Source organism: Homalodisca vitripennis, chromosome 4, assembly GCF_021130785.1.
Source record: "Homalodisca vitripennis isolate AUS2020 chromosome 4, UT_GWSS_2.1, whole genome shotgun sequence".
Classification (NCBI taxonomy): Eukaryota; Metazoa; Arthropoda; class Insecta; order Hemiptera; family Cicadellidae; genus Homalodisca; species Homalodisca vitripennis.
Genome location: NC_060210.1, coordinates 90,107,588 through 90,122,828, shown reverse-complemented (window position 1 = coordinate 90,122,828; position 15,241 = coordinate 90,107,588). Strand labels below are relative to the sequence as shown.

Genomic DNA, 15,241 nt, shown 5'->3' with positions numbered 1-15,241 from the left:
GCTAACCTGTCTAAAACAGCTGTGTGCAGTGAGAAGTAAATAAATACTGATGTAAATCAACAACAATTATTATAACAGGTTATAGTTTTGGTGTTTCTTAGGTTGTTTTCAATTGATATTTTAATGCTGTTGTTATAGTTCTTTCTCTGAACATGCAATGCTATAAAACATGATGCAAGAAACGCAAGTTCACACGAAACATGTATGTAAAACAGGATGATGAGACCTTTGGAACCAAATAGGCCTAGCCCCACAATTCCTTCTAGTGCAACTAGGAAAAAACTTGAAAGATCAGTAAAGTTTGATGATTTCCCTGGTATAAAAAGAAAAAATTTCTCCATGGATATGTTATCTGCCATAGTTAAACAGTTCTTATCTTGTAAACAGTGTGGTGGAGAAGTCAGCGTAACAGAAAAGATAATAAGCGAAATGGCTTGGCCGCTTTATTGTCATTACAATGTTTATCATGTACATTTCAAATTGAATTTTATATATCTCATTTATGTGATCAAGGCCAAACTGAAATAAAAATGTCAAATCAGTGTTTGAAATCAATTGCAGGCTGTTCTATGGTCTGAGATGTATTGGTAAAGGCATAGTAACGACTAAACTACTATGTGGTATGTTAACTTACCTCGTCCAGGCACTGCTGTGTACAGGTGTACAGGTGTTTTGAACCAAGTGTTATCTAATTCAGCTGATTTATCAATGAAATAAGCTACTGTAGAGACAGTAGAGGAGCCTGACGGTTTTAGAAACGTCTTTGTAGCCTATGATGGTACATGGCAGAAAAGAGGATTTATTTCCAAAAATTCTCATTGCACAGTCACAAGTGTTGATACTGGCCAAGTATTGAATATAGAAGTAATGACAAAGTTTTGTACTCGATGTAACCGCAACAAAACAGATACAAAAAAGGCTGCACATGATCCACATTGTAGAATTATGAAGGACCGAGTGGCGGAATGGAAACTGTCGCAGCAGTTGTGGTTTGTAAGCGGCTTGAAGCTACACGTGGAGTTAGGAAAGTAAAGTTTCTCACATATGGAGATTCTAAATCATATTCAACAGTCATTGGAAGCAAACCGTACGGAGAAACGCAAGTAGAGGAACTAGAATATGTCGGCTACATTCAAAAGCGGATACGGCACAGACTAAGAAAGTTATATTAAAAGTTGCGAAACAATTTGTTTTTTGACGGAATACCGACCAAAGGAGCTGGAACACTGCCAGATAAAACAGTACATGAATTGCAAAGTTATTATAGAAATTTAAATAGGAACAATGTTAATAACTTAGTAAAAGAAAGCTGTGTGGGCAATTTATTTCCACCGTCTAATTTCTCGACATTATTTTCACCAACAGTAAACCCAGCTACAGCTTGTGTCCTCCGCCACTAGACACCTGGTGCAAATATAGATTAGCCCAAACAGAAAATAAAGCTTACAACTACCAAAGGACCACCTCCTTAGTCCTTAGCGGTAATGGAGGCCATAAAACCTAATGTTCATGTTTTGCCACATACTGATTTGTTTCAGAAATGCCTACATGGCAAAACACATAACGCCAATGAATTTTTTAACAATGTTTTATGGATGAGTTCCAAAATACCTTTGTAGGAAGAAAACCCTTGGAATTAGGAGCTAAAGATGCTCTTGTAACGTTTAATGATGGGAACATTAACAGACTGCAAGTTGTAAAAGGACTAGGACTTTGTGATTTTGGATAAAATACTGTTGCTGCACTGAAAGGTGCGGATGACATCCGGACCCGTATGTAGATAATAGAGCAGCCCGAGAGATTCTAGATTGCAAAAGAGAATGAAGAGGCTTACTAAAGGTGATGTTGGGGGTAATCGTAACTGTCCAGGAGGCTTTCTAACTCATGTAAGTTACATGAGCATTGTAAATAAAGGCTACTTTGGTTTGTTTATGTGGTTACAGAAAGTTTTATTTTTCAAATTTAGGTTCAAATAATATCTTTAGAACCGTTCAAGATATAAATAAAATTAGTGACATAAATAAAAAATTAAAATAAATACAACATTAAATTTAAATTTTTTTAATAGAACTTAAATTTAAAATAGTATGAAATTATTATTTTTTTTGTTAAAAATATAATTTGTTCATCATAACTTGCTAATGAACTCAAAAACATCCTCTAAATATTTCAACTCTCTTAATACAACTAGAAGGTACCTAAATTTAGGCTTTTTAACATGAGCGATATAGGACCGTTTAGCCCATTTCTGAAAATAATTTATATGACCACATAAACCGATTAGAAAACTCTATTGATTTCTGCAAAAGTACCGATTGAGTAATCTGACTTGTTCACTCACTTACATAAAGCAATTGATAGAGCATAATCATTCGTCTGAAGATTTCTGCCTCCACACATCTTGAGCAAACTAATCCAATGCTAAATTCGACCGATAAAAAGATATCCAAACAAATGAATCGGGATTACCCAACAATTGAATAAGCCAATTCCTTTCAATCAGTTGTGCCCATTACTCTCTGAAACTCAACTCAATGTATTTCTAAACAAATATCGTCATCGGTGTTCTAAGATTATATGACGTTGGTGGTAAGAAGACAAGGCACATTTCAATTGCTTAACGTAGTATGTGGTTAATCGACTTCGGTATGATTGAAAATCATGCACGGAACTGAAGTGACTAATCACTGAACCACACTTCGGATAAGGGAATTAATTCAAATGCAGATACGACGAGAATAATGAATTAATTCATTCAAATTACACATTTACTACCGGAATGTAAAGTGAGGTTATGTGCCCACACCTGCTCCAGTGCTGCAGTACGTGGGCCGCATCATTAATTATTTATAGCTCATCATCGTATTTCAATATTCACGCGAGAAGCGGCACGTAAGGCGTGTCTGTCGTGTGGGTGTTGTTCGCCAGATGTACAAATTACTGGTGAACAAGTTGTTGAGTCACAACTACTCTACGATTGTTTAGCTCGATACTCGTGTAGCACTTGCTAATTGTTTTGTTTGGCGCTGTAATATTCAACAACCAACACATCACAAATGAACCCTCTTCTTTCACCTCGCCTGTCAGTACAAACAGTAGCTTCATTCTGAGCGACCTTCAAAAATAGTTTTGTAATTATTTTACATTTTTAATTTTTCTTTCAAAAGGTGATAAAATAGATGATTACCTAACACATTCTCTTTCCAAAACCTGATGATCTTTTATAATGCCTTTAAGAACTAATTTAAATTTGTGGATTTCCATCAACTATGCCAGAGTACCTCTTACGAGCATAGCAGGGTGAATCATCAAGGTCTGTGAAGTTGACATACCCAAAATGGCTTACTCACATTTTTCATATACATAGTTAGTCCTTCGTTAGTTTCTGTTCTCCCGAAAAATTCGTTAGTTCCGCAATATTAACGACTTTAAAGCACTAATTCAATGGGTAAGCCAACTTCACACCATTAAAAGTTGCGTACCCAGATTAAATCTTAGTTAGATTTTCTGAGCATACATCGTTAGATCCTCGTTAGTTCTTGTCAGGACCTCAATAATCACTAAATTATTTTACTTACGAAAAATTACGAGCTGTCGCATTTTAAGAGATCTTCAGTAAAAAGGCATTTATTGTGGGTTACATTGTCGTAAAACATTAGTTTTCTTTAAATGATATGCACTATTTTTTCATTGCTACAGCTATTGAAATACTCGCACATTATTTCCCAGCGAAGCTGATTGATGTAATTATAAGCTAAACACGTGTACTTTTAAAGGGATAGTATGAAAACAAGAGCATATGATATTGAAATGGAATATACTGTTGAAGATCAAGCTATTCGGGCAAATGAAAGAAAGTGTGGGAAACTTATTAAACATGGAAAATAGATAAGACGTTGACAGCTTATGTAGCCGAAAACCATTACAACGTTTGTAGTATGCATGACTATAAAACATGTTTAACATATGGAAGAATAGTCAACTCACTTTTCTGGTTCTGTGAAAGGAGAGTCTTCCTTTTCTTCTCAGCATCCTCGTACTTGGACCTCCACTTGTCCGGGGACAGAGGCACGGGCAGAGACGTCGTGGAGGTGTAGATCGGGGAGTGCTGGGGACTGTGCTGCTGAGGATGGTGGTAGAGGGAGTGTGTAGAGCTGTTGTGTTGGTGGTGAGAGTTGCCATTCATCAAATTGTCGGTGGAGGAAGCCAACGAAGGGGGAGTGGAGTTGCGGTGGCCGAAACCGAACCGCGATACGGGGATCTGCGTCCGGACAACATTGTTGGGGCGACTGTCGGGGTTGCTGAACTGGAGTTTCAAGTTTTGCACGTTCATGTCGAGTCGTTCACTTCATTCTTGCTTTCAGAACCCTCCTAAAACATAAAATGCAACATTACTAGCTGATTATAATGACTGCGATAAAGAAATATTCACAAAAGTACAATCTCCACAGTGTTTTTGGAAATACCGCTTCACATACTCTGTCAATCACGTTAACGGTGGTCTAACTTTCGGTGGAAACCCATGAATTGTCACAAAAAAGTGTAATACCCCTAAATATTTCAATTTTACAGTTACGCAGTAACCACGCAATTGAGGTTAGTTCTTACCATTTCCACTGGTTTCTACCTGACCCGGTACTTCAGTAACCGAGTACAAAATGTACTCGTACTTACTTATTTAGACTCACATGTTACAGAGTCCTCCTAAATTGATACAGGTACAAGTTCCTATTACGAGTAATTGTTTTTCTGCTAAGAGTCAGAGTAATTTGTACCAGGACGACGGTAACCGTGTGATGTACTCGTACTTATTTAGAGTAACACGTTACTGTGCTCCTAAAATGGTACAGGTACAAGTTCCAGTTACTGTTACAGCTAAGCGAGTCCGAGTACTTTGTACCAGGAATGACGGTAAATGCCCAAAGTATCTGTATCGTGAAAGTATCTGTAACAGTAACCTTTGTACCGGGTAATTTCGGTTTATGGTAACTTGTACTCTGAATAGACGATTAACCGTACAAAAAGTGCCTTTTGCAGTAGTCCCGACGTGATCAGCTGTCACATTATTGAGTGGGTTGCCAAGCTATTAGCAGTTAGTTCTGTACTGTGCTATACAGGTATGTTATGCCATGGTTTGTTGTTCGTTGTCGCTACGAGGCAACATCACTGACAGCCTGGCAATTGTGCGTTAAAACGAAGTTGCCCGTTACGGTGAAGTAACCAAACTTGATCAATTTAATATGTGTTAGAAATAAAATGTTTTAATAAAATTAGTGATTTACAAAATTACACGCTCAAAGATAATGAATAAAAGCTCCATAATGTGATCAATGCCAAATTTTGTGGACCACACAGTCGAGGATAAAATTTAAGATCGTAATTCAATAACAATTGTTTTCATACTATTCTTAAATTTGTTTATCTTTATAAATATAAAAACTGGAAGTATTGTCAATAAACAATTTGATATGTAGAAACTTAGAAATAAACAAGTTACATTTTAATATAACTCCTGTTATTGTGACTCTATTACTTAATTTGTGGTCAACTTTGTAACTCGGGTATGTATACTTTTTGATTAGGGAGTAGACGTCAAGATTTAACTTTGGTCTTGATTGTGATTTTTTCAATATTTTGTTAACGTTAGGAAAATTTTTTAGTTAAATACACGTCATATAATCTATATCTGTCACAGAATATTTGAATTATCCTTGTATAAGCATCCCCTGGTGATTTTTTGAACTATTTTTTCAATATTTTCCAACGTTAGGAAAATTTTTTAGTTAAATACACGTCATATAATCTATATTTGTCACAGAATATTTGAATTATCGTCGTATAAGCATCCCCTGGTGATTGTTAATAGAGTGATTTTACTGTAAACTTTATACCCTCCTACCTGATCCTTGCCCTCCTTTTCTTAGTTCAAATTACAATATTTAACGATTTTAGAACCTAGTATTTCAAAAATTTCCCGAGGGAAGGCTCAGGACTCCCTGCTAGTATGAAGGTAAGAAAAACTTCCGACTCTTCGGTATTCCGGACATCCCCAGAGAAGATTTCTGGGTGCGCCACAACTTGACACTGTATTATATTTTAGTCCAAGCCATTATAATCAAATGAAATAGTTACAATTACAGAATAAGTAATAAGTTTATACCTGATATGTTGATCAATAATTTGATTACTGGTTTGAATAAAAATACAGTCAATAGTGCCTGAAAGAGATCGTGACTTGATGATACAGTATCAGAATCGTTTGGTGACTCATCAATCGAGGCATATTTCGCTTAAGTAGCTCCATGAATCAGGGGCAAGTAGGCAGATGAGATGAGTAACGCATCTTTCACAGCTGCTTTGAATATTTATGTGACCAGCTGATTCATATTCATAAACGGCAGCAGCTAACACAAAGAAAGTGCCCATGGGAAGTTTGGTTTGTCAGCGCAGTGAAGATAGAATGGTCCGAATGTCAAAAACAATAACAAATCTGACTAATAACTGGTATCAATTAAATGTAGAAAACAAAATACGTGTGGTTTCATGATATAAATACCGAGCCCAAAAAGAATAGGCAAGGGAAGTCAAACGGTAATTCGGATACGTGGCACTTTGTTTACTAAATTTCAAGTTGAAGTATTAGAAACACAATGCACAAAGACGTAGTGAGATCTATGATTGCAATGGTTATGTTTTACATCACTATTCGTAGCCTAATTAACTGTTTTAACTACTTTGGAGATGTACTCGTATAATAGGCCTACTCTCTATTGTAAAAAAAATCAACGACAACACTAAGGCATTAGAGTAAAGAGCTGTCGCTACAATTTAAATTTTAATAAACATGGCTCAAACGGAAAACAACTAATAGTAATGATATTCCTGCACACAAATATCAACATTATGTTCAGCCATGTTCCTATTCTTTTCTTCATTTTAAAGCTTCTGTGACGAAATACGTTTAAATGGGGCTATAAGGATAAAGCTATACGAGATGAAGATTTTTGACGATCAAATAACAATTAAAATACTCAATACAGTATTTCGATAAAACGTAATAAATTGTGTGTTTCAGAGAACGGGCTGACCATCATATAACCCTTGGTAGTTTATTTTTCTTCTGTAAATGAATAAATGTTCGATGTCTCATGGCCGTCAAGGAAGCCGTTAATCACAACTCCTAATAAGCAAACCGCAACGTGAAGAGCAACGCAAGAGTGATTCTGTGTCACACAAGCACACACTTTCTCTTCCAGGAAGACCATTTCTTTGGGGGAACGATTTGGTTAACTGTGAAAGCACGTTAAAGTGTTCAGTAGCCGCGCTTATTGAAGAAAATGTAAAAAGAAATATAAAACTTTGTCCATGACGTGGGACTATGTTGGTGAGTAATAAATGTCACAACCGTATTTAGTGAAACAAATCGCTCAAACTGTAGAAATTCGAATGGTGAAAATATTTCCAGGAAACGCGGTTGTAAAAGTCGCATTTGTATTTAAAAGTCTTTGAGTTGGCGGTAACATAAATCAGGTGTTTGGCAGCAAAGTAACGAACAGCTGGCCACCACATCGGTGGTCCTTGACCCACGACCTCGCGCACGTACCTGCGTGACGAGTCTTAACTCAACAGCACGTAGCGCTGCTGTTGGCTGTTGACACGTTCACGTCCCGCATACGTGCGAACTATGTAACTATTTACATTTCTTTGTTCAAACCAAGATATTACAATGATTACTAAACTATGTCAATGGGCTAATTGTATAATTTTCGTAAGTTTGTCACGGTGTTTCTAAATGATGTAGTAGGGCTTTTAATTCTGACATTTGATACATTGACATTAGTAACATGGCTTGGATTACAAAAAGGATTTAAAAAGGAAGCCTTTCAAAAATACAATTATTTTGTTTGTACGTACATTTATTTTGTGTACTGTGCAATCTCTTTTGAATCATATACCATAAGCTACATTTTTGGTACAAAGTAAAATATTTAGTTTACATCTCTAGTAATAAAGGGTACGAAAGTCATTATTGCAAAAACACAAAATTTGTATAATATTCTAAGACTGATAGCAACATACCAATTAATGTAGTAACGAGTGCAACGCCCTTGAATTAGTAGTATTGCTTCGTTAAAGGAATTCCTCTTCTTCTTTCAACCGCTCATTCTGTGAGGCTCGATAAAGGCAGGCATTTATTTGTCCATTACGAAATGGGCCGATTTAGAACGGTCTGTTAAACTAGTCTCACCAAAGTAACTTTAAGACAACATTACTTTACATTTAACAACAACTACCATATCCAACATGAAAGATTACCAATGGGATCACCACTATCTGGATTATTGGCTGACATGTTCTTGACAACATAGAAGCAAATTCATACTAAGTGATAAAAACAAACATCTAACACAAATAATGTATCATCACATATATGTTGATGATATAATTTGCCTATTCAAAGGAAACGAAATCCAGATAGTGATGTTCAAAAACTACTTAAACCCAAATCATACCAATCTAATTTTACTAACGAAATCGAAGACAATGATGCAATAAACTACCTTGATTTGACAATAACCAACATCAACAAAAAGGACAATTTCAAAATTTACAGAAGGCCAACTACACAGATTTTAGTTATCCCTTCCGCATCAAATCACCCGTCACCAAAAAATGGCTGCATTGAAATCAATAATCGATAGATTACAAAAAATCCAATGAAAACTGAAGATCTTATTAAAGAATTATATAACTTATTATTAAATACATCACCAAATTAATGGATACAAGCCGAGCGTGATTGATGTATTATTGAAGAACCACAAAAAGAGAGAAAACAAGAAGAAAGAAGAGAAATGTCAAATACATTCGATTAGAATACCTTGATAAACACTACCACAAAATGAACAAATCATTTTATAAACAAGGATATTCATTAATTTTCAAAATTTCTAATAACCTCGGCCTTATAATAAAAAATATAAAAGTAATTCAACAAACCAAACCCAAAATTTAATAATGGTGGAGTATACAAATAAAATGTAGATTGTCAAAACCACTATATTGAACAAACCGGCCATATAAACATTAAAACACATAACATAGCAAAACATATAGAAGCATTTAAAATATGATCAAATTCAAAATATGCTACCATTTAAATAACACCTGTCATACATACACAAACATCGAAAGCAATCTTGATATTTTACACACATGCAAAAAGTCAGTTATTGTCAACATTAGAACATTCTGAAACTCAAAAAGTGTCGAAATTAATACTAATATATTATTAAATGACAAAAAATTTATTTTTTAACAAACTTATTGAGCGATAAAATTGATTACATATAGAAATTAAATACATCATTTAGCCACCAAGGCAGTTAAAACACATATCAATTTGGTTTCAATTGTTTATTTACTTTATTTATTTATCTTAACCCACAAGCACTTGAAGATGGATTTTTGTAATCCGAAATGTACATTGTACAAATAAAAACTACAAAGATGTTCAAAGGTTTATTCTTGATACTCATACACACTATGCACTAGGTTCAACTTTACCTCAAAATATCTTGTGAACCATACTTGAAAATTTTTCGTCCAACACAGATATGTGGTGAGTTTGAGTTACGTTATTATTTGTTTATTACAAGTACTGCCAATACAGTAATTCGGTTACATGCGTTATCCTTCATTGCTTTCATTTCTTAAATGGAACTTTCAAACATAAGTTTTAGGAGTTTTTATATTTTTAAGGAGTTTTAACAAGATTAATTTTAATAGTTGTTTTACGAAATTCCTCTTGACCCATCAAACTATAAGTCTGCTACTAAGTCTATTTATTGCATTTCACATTTACTTCTTTGATAGTTATTTCAAAATCTACTACATAAATTTCAACGGGGCAGAAATCATTAAGATATACTTTGCAGATCTCTATAGCAGTTACAGCATAAAGTTAGCTAGATACATATTCAGTTTACAATTATCTACTACATGAAAATTCTACCCATCCATTATCAATGTGTTTTATAACATCTGCATTTCAAGTAGAATGAGAATAATTGAGAGTAACTTGAGTATGGTTTTAAATGTGACACTGCAATACACAATACATACAACCGTATATACATAGCCGTGTGCGTGTCTTTCAAACGGTATATTGAACAAATAGAACAAGATACTTTTTATCAGGAAAGTCTGTAGCTATAAATATTCACCATACTGGCGATGTAAATCATTTTGGTATTCTTTGTTTAAAGTTTGTTATTGACGATGGAAGGTTTGAAATGATAATAAGGTTTCGGATATTTTCCATCGCTATGTTCCGTTATGCTTGTGACTTGGATTCTGCGTACGACAACGCACAGGTTCACAGGTTCATTTTCTGCTGTTCGGACTCCAAGCAGTTTCCGAATATGTTTAATTTATCTTTTTTATTCCTGTTTTTAGTGGCATTCCATTGCCAAACGTTGTACCTTCTAAGTACATGAATATTCAACTTCACTAATTGTCTTCTCACCTGACAAATAGGTTAGATTTCAATCCTCGAAACGTTGTGTTATACATTTTGTGACATATAACAATGTCAAATCCCGGAATCCCATTATTTTTGTATTGCTGGGAATAATGTCTTTTCTTCTTATATTTAGATGTAGTTGACCGTTGACAGCTGTTATTGCATTAAAAGCTGGAACATGGACATCTTAGAAATTGTCTCATTGTGTTTAAAAACAATTTATTCTTACGTTGTTTCACACGAGGGTTAAGCGTTCTTATGTTAGATGTTATGTTATAGTTCTATAGAGTCATAATTGCGTTGTTAATTTTTCTAAAAATAAACTTTAAAAGCTTTATATATATATATATATATATATATATATATATATATAAAGATTTATTGAATTTTAATTAGGCAATTGCCATTTATACAAATTTAATGTAAATAAAAGTCATTTGACAGGTATTTGGTCTTCCGATCATATGTTTGTTTGGTTATTTAAACGCATATGTGACAGATACGGCCAAATACAAAATAATTGAATTATATTATATATACACATAGTCCTCCGTTTCTTTGTATGTATGACTATATGACTAAGTTTTCCTTTTGTAGTAAGACGAACACAATTAAAATGTCGACGTATTTAGTCCCAGTTGCCGAGAGCTATATTCAGTTTAAAAGCTGTGACCACTTAGACCCCACTAATGGCAGTGTAATACTCGTTTTCACTCAAATATTCCTCGAATCCATCATGTATAAAGCTTTACACTTTTATACGACGACTTATTTCAGATATAAAACGTCAACTCTTAGGTTACTCAACTGTTAGTTAGTTGTTCAACAAAACGAAATTTGATTATTAAAAGCCTAAAGATTAAAGGGAGAAAACCTTTCATGATGTAGGGGAATTTTTGCTAACATTCAAATGTATTTCTGGGTTTCAAACCGGTGTGCAAATGAATAAAGTGGTAAGTTTAAGTGAGGACTATGATTTGACAACCGGGTTCAGTTACCTTACACAACAAACTATGGTCACCTTAAGAACAAACTGAACGCATATTGTTAGTTTATTTTAAAATTACAAGAATTGTATTATGCATCTATGTAACTGTTATAGGCTGTGATGGATCGCAGGGGTAAAGCCAGTATTACATTATCGTGATAGTTCAATAGCATTAATCTATTGTCTTATGTCTTTGATAAAAAAATATGACTGTACAATGTACCAAATATTATAATAGTTGAAGTATGATCACGTGTATATGATATTCGCCATATTGTCAAATAGATCTATGCCATAGAACTATGATAGTGTTGATGCCGACAATAGGTAGAGGCAGTGATTGAGAGGTCAAGGGTTCGATTCTCGGAGTGTCAATGAAAATTTGCAAATAGCCTTGAACATAGTAAACTTAAAACAGTTTAATACATAAAACGACACTGGGATGGAAATATTTCCATAAAAAAATGAAGGGAGGAATACCGCTGCTATGGAAGTAGTACTAAACCTCCCACCCCTAGACATATTCGTCATAGGAGAGGCTAGGATGGCTGCCTACAGACTGAAGTGCAATGGGAACTGGCATCATCACCATGCTAGTAAGCACTCCAAGATCGTTGACATTCTCAAACAGGATATTCTAGAAATGATGTCTGACAGAATGGCAAAGGTTATGGACTGGGAAAACCCATTTCAAGTCAACATTGTTGAAAGGAAGGCATGGTCAAAAGGTGAGCCTGACTACATGAAGAAGGTAACCGGAAGAAGGTAACATGAAGTGAGGTAACTCACCTGGTACACGGACGGGTCAAAGACTCTGAAGGGTACTGGGGCAGGGGTCTGGGGAGCCAGACCTAAGGTTAACCTAAGCTTTAGCCTAGGTAAACTGGCAACTGTCTTTCAGGCTGAAGTTACAGCCCTTGCAGAATGTGCAAGAGTTAATGTGGAAAGGGGCTACACAGGCAAAACCATCTACATTAACTCGGACAGCAGGGCTGCTCTGCAGGCCTTGGCCAACCATGACTGTAATTCAAAGACAGTCTGGGAATGCCATAAGGTCATGAAATTGCTGGCGAAAACCAATAAAGTTATTCTAACTTGGGTGCCTAGACATAGAGGAATCACAGGTAATGAAGGGGCAGACAGTTGCGCTAACTTGGGAGCCAACTGTCCTCTTACCGGTCCTGAACCAACATGTGGGGTCTCATATAACTTAGCACGTAGATCAGTTACCAAGTGGATGGTTAACAAACACCTACAACATTGGAGAAATACTGAGAGGAATGTACAAGCAAAGCGGATACTCAAGGGACCATCAAGGAACATTGCAGCAGATGCCCTTAGAATGAGTAGAACGGGGATCCGAAAGGTGGCTGGTTTTATTACAGGTAATTGGATACTCCGAAGTCATCTGAACAGAATAGGTATTCCAGTTCAGGAAACACTGTGCAGGAAATGTGGCGAGGCTGACTTAACAGCCAAGCACGTCATATTTGAATGTCCGGCATTACAGAGCAAACGCTCAAGATCCCTAGGTATTCTTATGCATACGGAAGAGGGGTTGGAACAGGAAAGCATTGTTCAGAAGATCTCATGGTTTTGTAAAGGCCTGGGATTTGATACAGCTTAAACCTGGGAGAAGGTGCACAATAAGCCGGATGGCTGAGAGGCAACTAACTACCAGGCCTAGGAAACCTGGCCCTCTGTTACAAAAAAAAGAAACAAAAAAAAGGAGGAATATATTCTAAGCCAAATAGGAATAGGAACGAAAAAGTGTACCATGAAACAAGTTTCTAAGAAGGTAATTAAGACAATTCCCTCCAAAGATATTACAGGAAAGAAGAGACTCGTCTAGAGCAAAAGAAGAAAGGAAAATTCTAACTGTAGAAGAGAGGAAAGAAAACATTTCGTAATTTAAGTTTTGATGAACAAAATTCCCCAGATGTGAAAAATAAAAGGAAAAAAATTTTCTGGATAAAACGATTTTAAGGAAGAAAAAGCAACTCATTTATTTAGACGGAAGAAAAGAACAACCGTCTCAGAGATGCTGGAGAAGGCCTTCCTTACCTTCCCAGAAGAGATAAAGAGAACATTTCCTAAGCAAAGATGAAGGAGAACATTTTAAAGCTGTGGAGGAAGAAGATACTCGGAAGTGAGCACTTGAAGACAAAAGAACAGAAAGCAGACGTCAACAGTGAAGTTCTGGACTTGGGACAAGATATCGTCTCCTCAGGGGGCATTCCCGGTCTCCTCTATTTATAAACTAAGGGAAACAGACAGAAATACAGAGTGGTGAGGGAGGGGAGGGGGTGTAGTTGACAGACAGTGCCCGTTACACGACCTGGAAATATTCCAGAACCTGAAATGTTCCAGGAACTCCCTGTAAAACAGTTTAAATGTCTTTTCGGCTATGTACTTAAAACATTTGTGTTCAGTACATTGATGTATTTACAATTCCTGTGGAAATCAATTTCAAATTATCTTACCATATGCGATTCACTAGCCAAAACATCCTTAATACTACAATAATATACGCTATTAGAAATAAATTCTAAATCCACAAACTGTTGAGATCCCAACAGCTCTTCACGAATCGTTTAATTTCAGCATAACATTCGATTGTTTATGTTTACATCCATCAATCTTTATTTTCTTACACACATTCTTTATTTTTTCATGATTGTGACTATCAAGTATGCCCTCAATATTGAAGTTACAGACATTCATTTTAACGGTATTTTCATCAGTTTATAATAGGGCTTGTATAAAAAGAACTGTAAAATAGCGATATCCTCACCTCAACCGCCAGTACTTACAACTTTTTTAAGAAATTCAATTATAATACCATAATTAGTAACGTTTTGTGGAGTTATTATATTATTAATTTTTGTTTTATAATTATCTAATAATACCTTTTGACTGTATAAATACTGGCCGCCATCTAGAAATCAAATATATTTTTTTCAGTATTTTTAGCCCCTCTCTTCTTACTTTGATGGACCCAGTCTGCTTGAAAAACATATATAGGCCTTAAAGCGTTAAATTGTAAATTAAATCATAGGCCAACTTCAGGATGCTTTCAAATGTCCAAATTAAACACAAGCACTTAAATGTTGGAAGTTTTTTTTTGAAGCAGACATCAGAGAAAATCGTGCCAAAGGTGACAGTAATAACCATATTGTTTTACGTTATTAAATCTAATCACTCAAGTAAGTCCCGTTGACTGAACGACTCTGAGCGCTGGTATATCCATTTAAAAGATTACACAAAACAATCAATTACAGGTTTGTTTTATCTCATAAACAAAATTAAAATCTTAGCTATGCTCATGACCATAGCAATGAGTGTGGTTGTAGGCTATCAAAAAACAATCCCAGATGGCAGCCCAAAAAATTATTACTTTATGATATTATTAATATTTTATAATCGATTGATTATTATTTAGAATAGTATTTCCTATCAACTATTTTGAACCCGACTACTGAAAACAATCACTTCAATGTAATATATTATAAAGTAGGAGTAGCCTACGCCACACCACGTGTCGCGTAACAAGCTTCTCTGAGGCTGCTTGCAAAATTTCAGATATACATCTCATTTCGTTCTTAAGATCTTCTGCAGACCTATAGTTGGAGGTACAGACAATGCTACAGAAAATAAATTGTTACATCCGCCAATCAGACAAAAATAATTTGTCTCAGCCTCCTCAATGATAGGCTTCAATAACACTC

The 15,241-nt window shown here is 35.3% G+C and overlaps 1 protein-coding gene across 1 annotated transcript in view; it reads right to left on the bottom strand.

Annotated features, from left to right (window-relative positions):
- LOC124359741 (shootin-1-like) overlaps positions 1-15,241 on the bottom strand; it is a 66,151-nt gene that overhangs the window by 34,641 nt on the left and 16,269 nt on the right. Inside the window, exon 2 of the mRNA XM_046812739.1 lies at positions 3,988-4,371. Within this exon, the coding sequence (XP_046668695.1) occupies positions 3,988-4,333 (346 nt within the window). The 5' untranslated portion in view covers positions 4,334-4,371. The remainder of the gene's footprint in view (positions 1-3,987; positions 4,372-15,241) is intronic.